The following is a 12,221-nucleotide window of genomic DNA, read 5'->3' as shown; positions in this document are numbered from 1 at the left end:
TCAATTTTAAGCCTTAACCCACCCCCCAAAAGAGTAACTCACATTCTACTAAAGGAATAATCCTAATAAATTCACACACATAACTGAGAACTTACTGTGTGCAAGTACTCTGCTAAAGCCCCAAACGGAAACTATCAACTCATCTAATTTAATCCTCACAAAACTTTGATGTCTATATAATTATTTTTTTCCATTTAGAGATGAGGAAACTGAGGCCTTTGGAGGTCAACAACTTACCTGAGGTCACACGTGGAGAATGCACCTGGGAAATCTGGCTGTACCTTAACTTCTAGGCCAAACTGCCTCTTCATACCTTAGACACACTCAACAAAATGCGAGGACAATTTTTTGAACAGCTACTATGTGCCGAACCCTGGACTAGACACTATGGGCTCATGAATTGAGCCCCGCTGGAGAGGTGTGTGGAGGCTTGGCAGGAGGTCGTCTGCACTGTTGGGAAGTTGAGGGAGGCTTCTTGAAAGAGGTATCTTGAGAAGACTTTGAAGGATGTTTTTGTTTTTGTTTTTGTTTTTAACGTTTATTTATTTTTGAGACAGAGCATGAACGGGGGAGGGTCAGAGAGAAGGAGACACAGAATCGGAAGCAGGCTCCAGGCTCCGAGCTGTCAGCACAGAGCCCGACGCGGGGCTCGAACTCACGGAGCGCGAGATCATGACCTGAGCCGAAGTCGGCCGCTTAACCGACTGAGCCACCCAGGCGCCCCTGAAGGATGTTTTTGAAGGTCTCTCTGAGAGAGACCTTGTGTCCGAAGGATTTATAGGATCCTAACAGGTAATGATGGGAAGGAGGTGTTTCAGGATGAACTGAGGAGGGTTCCGCATAAGTAACAGCAGGTTATGACCAGGGAGCAATTGAATCTTGGGCTTGAAAGCTAAGTGGAAGCCATACTGTGGAAGACTTTAATGACAAAGTAAGGAGTTTGGGAGAGGCACTGAGATCTTTGAGCAGAAAGGTAGGCCAAGTTGATGTTATTAAAAGATCTGGCCAGTGCCTGGAGGAGCACCTGGTTGGGACTCCATGAGCCTGAGCCAGCAACTTCCATGACCTCTATATTGATGTAATAGCACAGCCGAGCGCCAGAACTGAGTCCCTAGGCCATTTGCTTGAGCTTACAGCCTATGGAATTCAGTTCTCAGAGCCAGGTGGCCAACGTTCTCTCAGCCTTGATTCTGCCCTCCTGTGCTCTCTTCTGTGTATTTCCCCCATTCCCAGGGTGGGCCAGATGAGGAACCTGGGTCCTATCCTAGAGAGGGTCTGAGCTTAGAGCTGAAAATAGGGCTCACAGCCAGGGAAAGGGGCAAGCGTTTTCTGAATTCCAAAAGGATTGTTACAGGATATGAGGAGAGGAGAGGTTGAGGGCCATGGCAGGGATTCCATGAGTACTATGGAGTCATTTCTTGCCAGATGTGCTCCTGGCGGGACCAGATGTGGAGATGTACTCCAGGAGGAGTCAGGGCTGCGGGAAGACCCAGAATATATATACTGAGAAGGACATCTCTCTGGAGACTGAGGGGCTTCCTGAGCCAAAGGGTACCCCTAAAACATGGATCCTGAAGATAGGAGCCCAGAAGCTCCAGCTCCCTGAAAATTTCCCCACCACAAATGAAGATCTGAGATACCTGGCATAGATAGGGGAGTGGAAAAGAAACCTTTCCCTGAAACACACTCTTATTTCTGGAGAGTTAAACAGAAGGCTAGGTGCTATTCCCACTCACCAGGCAGAGCTGTAACCTATCCCTAGAGAGGGAAAGTCAAGCATGCAAGCTCAGGAGCCACCCTACCCCCACCCTGCTTGTGTTGTGAGTCAGGGCCCACACTTACCAATGAAGCTTCCTCTACTGTTCCTGGGGCTGGATCTGCAGTGATGCTCTTAGAGAATGCTCCTTAAATAGGGCCCCCTCCCCGCCCTAGCCAACTCCCACCCCCGCCCCATCCTGGCTCTTCTGAGAAAGGAGGAAGGTGTGGGAGGGCTGGGCGCCTTGCCCAGAGAGCCCTTTCTGACCTCCAGCAAGAGCGGGGACCCCCTTTTTCCCCCCATCCTTTTGAAGTGTCCCCTTCCTCACCTCAGTCTCTGACTTTGTCCCTTCCACCCCTTGAGACCAGCCAGCTGGGCTTTTATCTCTGCTCTGAATGTCTAGGAAATCTGCCCTTCATGCCTAATTCAAGCCCAATCCCTCATTCTGAGGTTGGATGATGGGGAATTGATGTTCTAGGGGAAGCTTCAGCACAGGCTTCTAACTTTTCCCTTCAGCCGAGGGGACCTAGGTCTCCAAACATCAGCTGCAAAATTCACTTGAGGGAATGGGAAGAGAGGAGTCATCATGTCACCTTCTTTCACCTTATGTGGCTTCCAGCAGCACCCAAAGGGCAGATGGAAGTCTGCTCCTATCTTGGGGATGGAGAGACTAAGACCTGAGGGGACAAAAAAATGAGGGGCTTAAGGTCCAGCCAGCTATGGAATGCCAAGCAGAACACATGTTCCCCAGAGCCCCTATTTTACAGTTCGTGTGTGTTGTGTCTGTAGTGGTCCCTCTCCTCAGCCCATCCTCTATCCTCTGACCCCAGAACCAAACCCCTGCTGCACAGAGTCGGGACCCTTCAGAATAGGAGCTAGTAATCAAGGGGCTCCCCCTAAGAGGTCTTTCCCATCATCCTTCTCCCAAAGCTCAGGAAGTTCTTTCTGAGATCTGGCTACATCCAACTGCCATCCAAGAAACACGCCGGAGGGGAGGGAGACGAAAGGCACTGGGATGGCTGCAGGGATCTTGGGCTAGAACTAGGCACAGCTCTACTAAGGAAACGTTAAAGTTCCCGTAATGGGGGTGGTAGGGAGAGAAGAGTCATCTGCATTGTGCAATGCTGGGGGCGGGGGGGGGGGGGGGGGCGGGGGAGGTTGGGGCTGGGGGAAGGGAGGGATGGCCAAATCTTTAAAGAGCTGGCAGAGGCCTGAAGCTGATGAAGCTAACCTTCACCCCTTCCCAGGGGCTAGCCTAGCTCAAGTTCAAAGCGGCTGTCACCCCACCCCTCATTAACCCTAGCAGCGCCAGGCTGGCAGCGGGAGTGTTTTTATGGGAGACGCAGACGCCAAATGGGCTCCTTCCTCCCTCCCCTTTCCTGCTCTGTCTTCCCAAGCAGTGAATGTCTAGCTTTTTGAGGCCAGAGGATCCTGGTGGGGGGAGGTGGGAGCCTGCAGCGAGGGACAGAACTGGACTCTTCGATTCTTAGTCCTTCTCCCTTGGGGGAGAAGAGTGGATAGGACTGTCTACCTTGGACTATGAGCTCCTGAGGGCAGTGACAGTCTCTGAGTACCCCGCAACTTATGAGGGAACTAGCCGAAGGGGCTCATCTCTGTTGACTGGGGATGAACTAGCTCACCCTTGAAGGAAGCTGTTTCCTTCATGACCCATTGCGGGATTCCTGGGAAGGGATGGCTGCGGGCTTCCCCACAGGATAGCACCAGGAAGCTGAGGCAGCAGGAACAGAAAGAAGAAGGCGAGGACTTGCTGGGTCCTGGAGTTCATTTGTCCTGTCCTAAATGAAAAGTCCTGTCAACATAGTCATGAAGGCCCTGGAAGTAGGCATGGCCTTTAGGCTGTCCTGGATCTGAGCTCAGGTCATCCTCACCCAGAGCACCTGCTCCCTGCTGCCCCCATCCAAACCAGGCTTCATGGTCCCAAGACCCAGACCCTGCAACCCACCCTAATTTGGGGGGAATACATCGCTGTTAAGGGAACGCAAAGGGGACAGATATGGTGGGGAAGTAATCACCTAAGAGTTGATTGCATGACGGGGCTTGAACCTAGACTGGACCTAAAGGGGGAGAGACACTGGGATTTGGGAAGAACACCAGGTCTGGGTGTAAAAGGGGCCACCAGATCCAGTCCGGGAGCCAGGCCTGTGGAAGAACTGTAGAGATAAGGGGAGAGAAAAAGCTATAGGATTTGAGGGGACAGAATTTGGGGAAAGGAAAGTGGACGAGAAGACAACAGGGTGGGGTCTAAAGGTTCTAGGTGTTTGGCGCTGACAAGGAACTGGGCGGGGATACCGTCAGTCACTGAGACTCCACCCACTGGCGGGACCTCCACGCCTAATTTCTCCCAACCCGCAACAAAAATGGCCGCCGCGGGAGCCTGTCCAAAACCCTAAAACAAATGAAAATGGGAGCAGAAGCCCCGCCCAGTTACGGGCAATTGCCCTTCTCAAAAATGGCTACCGCGGCGCTTCTGGAAGGGAACCGCTCTGGGCCCCGCCTTTGATCTCGTTGGTGGGGCTGGGGGATGAGAGCTGTACCGCGCGGGACAAGTCGCCGGCGGCGCCCGACGGAGCAGGTGATTTCCCCTCCGGCCCCCGGCCCAGGGCTAGGAGAGTCGCGGAGAACGCTGACCCAGGGTACCCGTCTTGTGTGTCCCCCCACGGTACTCCCTGGGGCCCGTCAGCCCCCCATCTCTGATTCTCGCCAAGGCCTGTATCAAGGCACATCCCAGCTTACTCAAGCCTCCCTAGTCTTGTGTCCCCAAGGCTACAACCTCATTCCGGTGCCCTCGGGCCCACTATTCCGTACCCTTAGGGGTATCCCGCTAGCTTGTTTAGGGAGCTCCTGCTTCAGGGGTGGGCCGTCATCGCGGTTCCACTTCCTGTGCACCCCACTATCCCCGTTTGTGCGCCCGTCTGACTTTGGATGCCCGAATCCCTTGTAGCCCTCAGTGTCCTTGGCGCCTCTAAGACTTGACTTGGGGGTCAGAGGACAATGATGTCTTCTGGAACCTGCATTATGGGACTAGGGCCTCAGGAGCTGGGCTTCATAGTGTCTGGGAAAGCAGGGAAGACCTCCATGCTAGACCCTCTGAGGGCCCACACTGGTTCCCAGGACTCCTCCCACATGGCCTTCTGCTCTCCCTCCACCTTGAGCACCTCCCCACCCCAAGGGAACAGCATAGTGCTCCTTCCCCCAGTCTCACTTGAAGTGGTCCAGAAGGTCTGTATGGAGCATCTGGAGAGTCCAGGCTTATGCCTGGTCCTAGGGCCACTCTCACGCCAGCCAGGGACAGTGAGGATGGGGCAGTCAGTGTTGGCTACGGAGAGGAAGTGAGTCCTGCAGAATGAGAGTAAGAGGAAAAGGCATTCTGAGTGGGGAGAACGGTGTGAGCAAAGATTCTGAGGGAGGCAAGAGGGCAAGCTAGGCAGGACAGGAGGATCAGAACATGGGCTGGGGCCACATCATTTACTTCATGAGAGGTGGTATAGCGTAGCGTTAACAGTGAGGGTTCCGGAGCCAGAGTCCTTGGGTGTAAATGTGCCATTAACTTACTGTGTGGCCTTGGACAAGTTACTTAACCTCTCAGTGTCTCCATTTCCTTGCGGGTAAAATGGGATAGTATAATACTATTAGTATCTATATTTTAGGGTCATTGTGAAGATTAGGTAAGTTAACACATGTAAAGTGCATACAACAATCCTTGGCACAGTGTAAGCATTCAGGAATTGCTAACTATTACCATCATCAGAGGTACTTAAACAGGGCTCATGACAAGATGATGATCGCATTTCATGGATGCTAGTAAACCAGTGAGCCCTGATTTAAAGACCCCAGGAAATAATGGAGTTCTGCGGACTATATCCAGAATTTGAAAAGTCCCATGGAAATCATGTTCTTACCTGGGAGAAGCCTGGCTGCTTAGGCTGCAGCTTTCCCAACTCAGAGACTGTGGAGGAGAAATACTAGGAGAAACTCCTGGGCAGGAAAACAATGCTAAGGAAGGCTAGGGGGATGGAGAAGGGTGAAAGAAAGAAGTGGCAAGCTTTGAAGGCTGGGTAAAGTTTGGGCAGCCCTGGAAGAGGAGAAGAGAGGTGTTGCCTTAGGAGATAAACCAGAGCAAAAGCTTAGGTGAGGAAGACTTTCTTTGGGACACAGTGAGGAGTTTCCCAGTAACAACTCCCTGGCCCTCAGACCTTGATTAGAAACCTGAAGTCATCAGACAGATCCCTTCTTCCCTAGAAACTAGACTTTCTTGCAGCGCCCTTTGTCCCAGCAGAGATTGCCAAACAACTGACAGCAGGCAGGATTTGATGTAACTCGGGGTGGATATAGGTCTCTGTAGGGGGCTGACCCCTTGGGGGAACTGCATAATGGGATCTGGTACGCCTGGTGTGAGCAGTTCTGCTCCTCCCCAGGGCCCATGGTAGGGTCTGGAGCAAGGGTCGACATTCCTCTTGGTAGGCTAGAGTTTGTCAGTTCTGCTATCCAAAGTGAGCCCCGTACTGTCACTGCAACACTGTGTTACTACTCAGGGGACCCGGGAACTGTGATCACAGATCGAAGCTCTGTCTCAACCCACTTGGAAGTCTTGATATCCTCTCATTCCCTGGAATATACACTCAGCTAGGTGACCTGGATTTAAATCTTAAGTACCACAGTTCAGCCAAGTGATGTTGGGCCAATCATTAAACTCACTGAGCTTTAGTTCCTTTGTCTGTAAAGCGGGGAGTGACTGTTTGAGTGTCCTACTTCATGGGATACTCAATGTACACTGATTAATAAGCCAGGAGTGGAGTCCCTGCCCTCATGAAATGACTGGAAGAAACATTAAATATTGCCCAGAGGATGATTTAATTATACCTATGAAAAGTCCTGCTAAATAAGGAAAAGTGTAGTCTGCAGTGAGGGTGTATGATGGAAGGACCAAAGCAGTTCTACAGAGTCAGGGGCAGCATCCCTTGAGGCCGGAATTTTTAAACTGAGACCCAATAGGTGAGAAGGTGTTGGACAAGTGAAAGGGTAGAGGTGGAAGGTTGCCCAGGCAGAGGAAACAGTTTGTGGAAAGGCTCCTGCTGTGAAAGAGCTTGAATGTTGGCAAACTGAAAGAAAGCCAAGGTGGATGGGAGTGATCTGGGGAGGGTGTAGTGCATGATGAGGCTAGAAAGACTGTAGGCAGGGGTAAGGTCCTGAACTAAAGGCCACAAAAAAGAATCTGGGCTAATCAGAAGGGAGGTGGGGGGTGGAGCACCTGGGTGGCTCAGCTGGTTAGGGATCCATTGGTTAAACTTCAAGCCTAGCATTGGGCTCTGCACTGATGGGGTGGAGCCTGCTTGAGACCCTCTTTCTCTCCTCTCTCTGCCTCTCCCCTGCTTCTTGTGCTGTCTCTCTCTCCCCAAAATAGATAGATAGATAGATAGATAGATAGATAGATAGATAGATAGAAGGGAATTGGGAAGTCACTGAGAGATATTAAGCAGGAAAAACATGATTTTTTTTTTAATTTTTTTTTCAACGTTTATCCATTTTTGAGACAGAGAGAGACAGAGCATGAACGGGGGAGGGGCAGAGAGAGAGGGAGACACAGAATCGGAAACAGGCTCCAGGCTCTGAGCCATCAGCCCAGAGCCTGACGCGGGGCTCGAACTCACGGACCACGAGATCGTGACCTGGCTGAAGTCGGACGCTTAACCGACTGCGCCACCCAGGCGCCCCTGATTTTTTTTTTTTTAAACAGATCACACAATTGTGATCTTTGTAAAGAATAGGTTCTTGGAGGCACCTGGGTGGCTCATTCAGTTCAGCATCTGACTTTAGCTCAGGTCATGATCTCACAGTTTGTGAATTCAAGCCCTGCTTTGGGTGAGCCCCGCTTCTCTCTTTCCCTCTCTCTGCCCCTCATGGGATTCTCTCTCTCTCTCTCTCTCTCTCTCTCTCTCTCTATCCCTCACTCACTTACACACTTTCTCTCTCAAAAAAAAAAAAAAAAAGACAGAGAGAGAGAGAATAAGTTCTTGGTGGGGGGGCTCTTGGGTGGCTTAGTCGGTTAAGCATTTGACTCTTGACTTTGGCTCAGGTCATGATTTCACGATTCATGAGACAGAGCCCTGTGTTGGGTGCTGTGCTAACAGCACAGAGCCTGCTTGGAATTCTCTCTCTCCCTCTCTTTCTGCCTCTTCCCCCCTTGCACATGCTCACTCTCTCTCTCTCTCTCTCTCTCTCTCTCTCTCTCTCTTTAAAATGAATAAATAAACTTAAAAAAAAAAGAATAGGTTCTTGAGGAAAAGACAGTAGTGGGGGAAGGGTTAGGAAGCTCTGGCAGTGAAGACAAAAGGTGGAGCAGAAAGGGAGGAGGGATGGAGGGAAGCACATGTCTTAAGATGGCAGTCAGGCCTTGGTGCCTGGATGTGGGAAGGCAAGGGGTAGGATGGTACCAAGGATAATTCCCAGACTTGTGGCAGGAGTGGCTGGGTAGGTACATGGACATGCATTTACTGATGACAGTCTTGGAGGAGCAAAGGACTTGGGAGGATGTCAGTTTGGAACAGGTGAAGTCACTCAACACGGAAGTGTCAGAGAAGTAGATATGCAAATATGTAGCTCAGAGGGGGGACCTAGACTAAAGGATTGGCATTTGAGGATTGTGACATAGAGTGACATAGAGTTGGTTCATAAACATGTGGCCCAGACAAGGTCTTCCAGAAGGAGAGGGTGCAGAGTGAGGAGGGACGAGGAGCAGCTTTGAGCCCGAGCTTTCCTGCCAGTAGAAGAGAGGGGGACAGAGAAGGGAGCCTGGGACGAAATGGCCAGAGAGGTAGAAGAGAAGCAGGAGAGTGTGATGCCTCAGAAACTTAACATTGACACTGCTTGAAAGGGCAAGTACTAGGTGAAACCATAAGAAATTGCCTTTCCTTCTTTCCTTCCTTTCCTTTCCTTCTTTCTGTTGACCAAAAACAAGCATACTGGCAAGCTTATAGGGTTCAACCTGAATAGACCCAAACTGAAAAAGTAACTCATGACCTTAGACTGAGAAATTTTTGTAGAGACGTTGTAGCAGAAGCCAGATGAACTGGGGAGAATGGATAGAAAGGACACTAATAAGGGAATAGAATCGACAGGATTGGTGATCAGCCGAGTACAGCAGGTAGAGTTGAGAGAGGGTGAAAGCAAGGGTAATTTCCAAGTCTCAGGTTTGGCAGCTGAGTGAGTGAATGGTTGGGTCAGCCAATGAAGTAGGAGGGGGATGTACACTAATCGTGAAAATATTGTTGAGTGTGGGGTAGATGGAATGTGAGATATCTCTGAAACTTCAGAATGGGATGATGAGCTGACAGTTGGACCTGTGGCTCTGGAGCCATTCATTACCATCTATGTGTTCCTGACCCCTACATATGGACTTTGGGGAGTCAAAATCACGTAGGTGGAAATGAACTCAGTCAGTGTTTATAGAGCATCTACTAAGTGCTAGGGTTACATCAGTGAATAAGACGAAGTCCCCCTGTACCTTGGAGCTTATTGCATTATATCAGGGAGGTCAGACAATAGGCAAACATAAAACAACATTAAGCTGTAGTAAATGCCATATAGAAAATAAAGCAGGGTGAGGGATTAGGGAGTATGAGGAATACCTATTTTTGGTAGGTTAGTCAGGGAAGGTCTGTCTCAGAGGGCAACATTTGACCAGAGCTCCAGAGGAGGTGAGGGGGTGGGTATATGAAGGAGACAGGTAGGAAGAAACTGGACAAATTCGAGGACCAGCAAGGAGGCTGGTGGGGCAGGAGTGGAGTGAGTGGTGAGGTTGGAGAGGCAGCCAAAGGCCAGACCTTGTAGGGTTTTACAGGCTTTGGGAAGGAAAATGGAGAGGCCTTTGTAGATAGCCTTTTGTGCAGGAAGAGAGAATTCCTCAAAGACTTCCCCTTCTATCAGAGCCTTGTAGCCAGAAAAGCCCCTTTGTGCGGAGGGTGGGTGGGCCATTCTGGGTGGGGGAAGGCTGTGCTTGGTCCTGGGGCCTGCTCTTTGGGGGGCTGGACAATGGGCCCCTTGTGGTTAGACTTGAGGGCCAAGTGGCCCCCTCAATGATGGGATTCCTCAGCCAGGAGGCATGTGACCCCAAGACCTTGGCTTCTTGCCTGAGGGTCTGGGCCTGCTGCTGGGGAATGGGGTGGCGAGATGGGGAGAGGTCGGGGGAAGGGTGAGGGAAACCGCTTGGGAGGCCTTCTCCTACGGCAGTGCCCTGTCTTGTCTCAGGCTGAAGGAGGTAGAGAGATGGGCAGGGAGGGGGGTGTGGCTCTGCTTGAGAGAGCGGGGGAGGGCTGGCGAGCTGGGAGTTATGGACAAGAGTAACAAATGGTTTCCACAGCAGGGCAGGAGGGAGGAGCTGGCCGCCCCTGGGCCTAGTGGGTAGGAGCAGGCAGAAGAGGGCCTGACAAACCTACATCTTCTGTCCCTTCAGAAGAGGAGAGAACATGGAGCTGGAGAGGATTGTCAGTGCAGCCCTCCTTGCCTTTGTCCAGACGCACCTCCCCGAGGCTGATCTCAGGTAGAAGCAGCTTTCCTGGGAGGATCATGCTGGGGTCTGGGTTGGAGCTGCTGGGCAGTGCTCCGGGCCCCAGCCAATGGAAAGACTGGGATGGCAAGCACTCAGCTCTATTCCTGAGGTGGGGGAGGGCTGATTATGATTTGCTGGTATGGCCTTACATCTTAACCTGTCCCTGGCATCTTGTTGGACAGGTAGAAAACCAAAGCTCTGTAGGAGGATGGGATACTTTCTGGCTTCAAGACTTGAAGTCTGGCTCATAGACCCAGGGAAGCCGAGGGCTCGAGTCTCAGGCTAGGTGGGGGTGCTGGAGGTATCCCGTGTCCTACCTAGGACTTGTCCTGTCCCCTTCCTGCAGTGGCTTGGATGAGGTCATCTTCTCGTATGTGCTTGGGGTCCTGGAGGACCTGGGCCCCTCAGGGCCATCAGAGGAGAACTTCGATATGGAGGCCTTCACTGAGATGATGGAGGCCTATGTGCCTGGCTTTGCCCACATTCCAAGGTGGGATCTGGCTGGGGTGAAGAAGGGGTGGAGGGCTGGCTGATTGTGGAAGGTAGGCAGGGGTGTCCTTTTACCACCCTCCTATCTTTTCAGGGGTACAATAGGGGACATGATGCAGAAGCTCTCAGGGCAGCTGAGCGGTGCCAGGAACAAAGGTGAGCTTGGGGATTGGGCACTTGGGAAATTCATAACCCCCATCCCCCCAAAGCCCCGGCAAACCTGATGCTCTGCTTCTTTAAGAGAACCTGCAGCCACAGAGCTCTGAGGTCCAAGGTCAGATGCCCATCTCCCCAGAGCCCCTGCAGCGACCTGAAAAGCTCAAAGAAGAAACTAGGGCTTCTTCTACTGCTGCTGGAGACACCCAGGAAGAGGTACTGGTAGGAGAGGGGACTGGTGAGGGAGTCAGGGGCCAGGAAAGAAGGAAGTACTGCCTGTGGTCAACATCTATGCCCACAGGCAGCCAGTGCCGAGGAGGAGCTGCTGCCAGGGGTGGATGTACTCCTGGAGGTGTTCCCTACGTGCTCGGTAGAGCAGGCCCAGTGGGTGCTGGCCAAAGCTCGGGGAGACTTGGAAGAAGCTGTGCAGATGCTGGTAGAGGGGAAGGAAGAGGGGCCTCCAGCCTGGGATGGCCCAAACCAGGTATCCTCTGCTAGACCCCCCCCCTTCGACCCAAGTAGCCTTAGCTACATTCCACCTTAGTGTTAAGCCCCCACCCCTAGCCTATCCCTGCCTGCTTCTGCTGGTGCCCTAGGGTTTAGATGAAGCTTCCCTTCTCTGCAGGACCTGCCCAGGCGCCTCAGAGGCCCCCAAAAGGATGAACTGAAGTCCTTCATCCTACAGAAGTGAGTCTGGGCTGGGCTGGGCTAGGCCCTTAGAGGGTCATCCCAGGGTGGCAGGAGCTTCACCCAGCCAGTTTTTGGCAGGTACATGATGGTGGATAGCGCAGAGGATCAGAAGATTCACCGGCCCATGGCTCCCAGGGAGGTAAGAGAGTTTATGGCTGCTGGAGGTGTGAAGTGGGTGGGACTCTCTCCTGGCTTCTGCTACTCACTGCCCAATTGCCTCCCAGGCCCCCAAGAAGCTGATCCGATACATCGACAACCAGATAGTAAGCACCAAAGGGGAGCGATTCAAAGATGTGCGGAACCCCGAGGCCGAGGAGATGAAGGCCACATACATCAACCTCAAGCCAGCCAGAAAGTACCGCTTCCACTGAGGCATTCGCCAGACTCTGCTGGAGCCTTCTCGGCTCAGATCCCAGAGGGATGCAGGAGCCCTACACCCCCACACAGGGCCCGCTCTAACTCCTGTCCCCCTTCTCTACCCTGCTCTCTACTTCCTTGCCCCACCATGTTGACCTCCTCTTGGAGCTGCCCACGGGCACAGTAAAGGTGGCCCCAGGAAGATGT

At 52.1% G+C, this 12,221-nt stretch overlaps 1 protein-coding gene across 1 annotated transcript; it reads left to right on the top strand.

The window, feature by feature from the left end:
• The first annotated feature begins 4,306 nt into the window (after positions 1-4,306).
• On the top strand, positions 4,307-12,216 carry CUEDC2 (CUE domain containing 2). The gene is made up of 9 exons (XM_025918019.2): positions 4,307-4,349; positions 10,227-10,313; positions 10,669-10,812; positions 10,906-10,967; positions 11,053-11,183; positions 11,269-11,451; positions 11,593-11,654; positions 11,736-11,796; positions 11,882-12,216. The coding sequence occupies exons 2-9, from the start codon at positions 10,240-10,242 to the stop codon at positions 12,026-12,028; spliced, it is 864 nt and encodes a 287-aa protein (XP_025773804.1). The 5' UTR covers positions 4,307-4,349; positions 10,227-10,239; the 3' UTR covers positions 12,029-12,216.
• Positions 12,217-12,221: the final 5 nt, after the last annotated feature.

The sequence above is a fragment of the Puma concolor genome, chromosome D2, assembly GCF_028749965.1.
Source record: "Puma concolor isolate L17-30 chromosome D2, mPumCon1.1.hap2, whole genome shotgun sequence".
NCBI lineage: Eukaryota > Metazoa > Chordata > Mammalia > Carnivora > Felidae > Puma > Puma concolor.
This window is presented reverse-complemented; position numbering and strand designations above follow the sequence as displayed.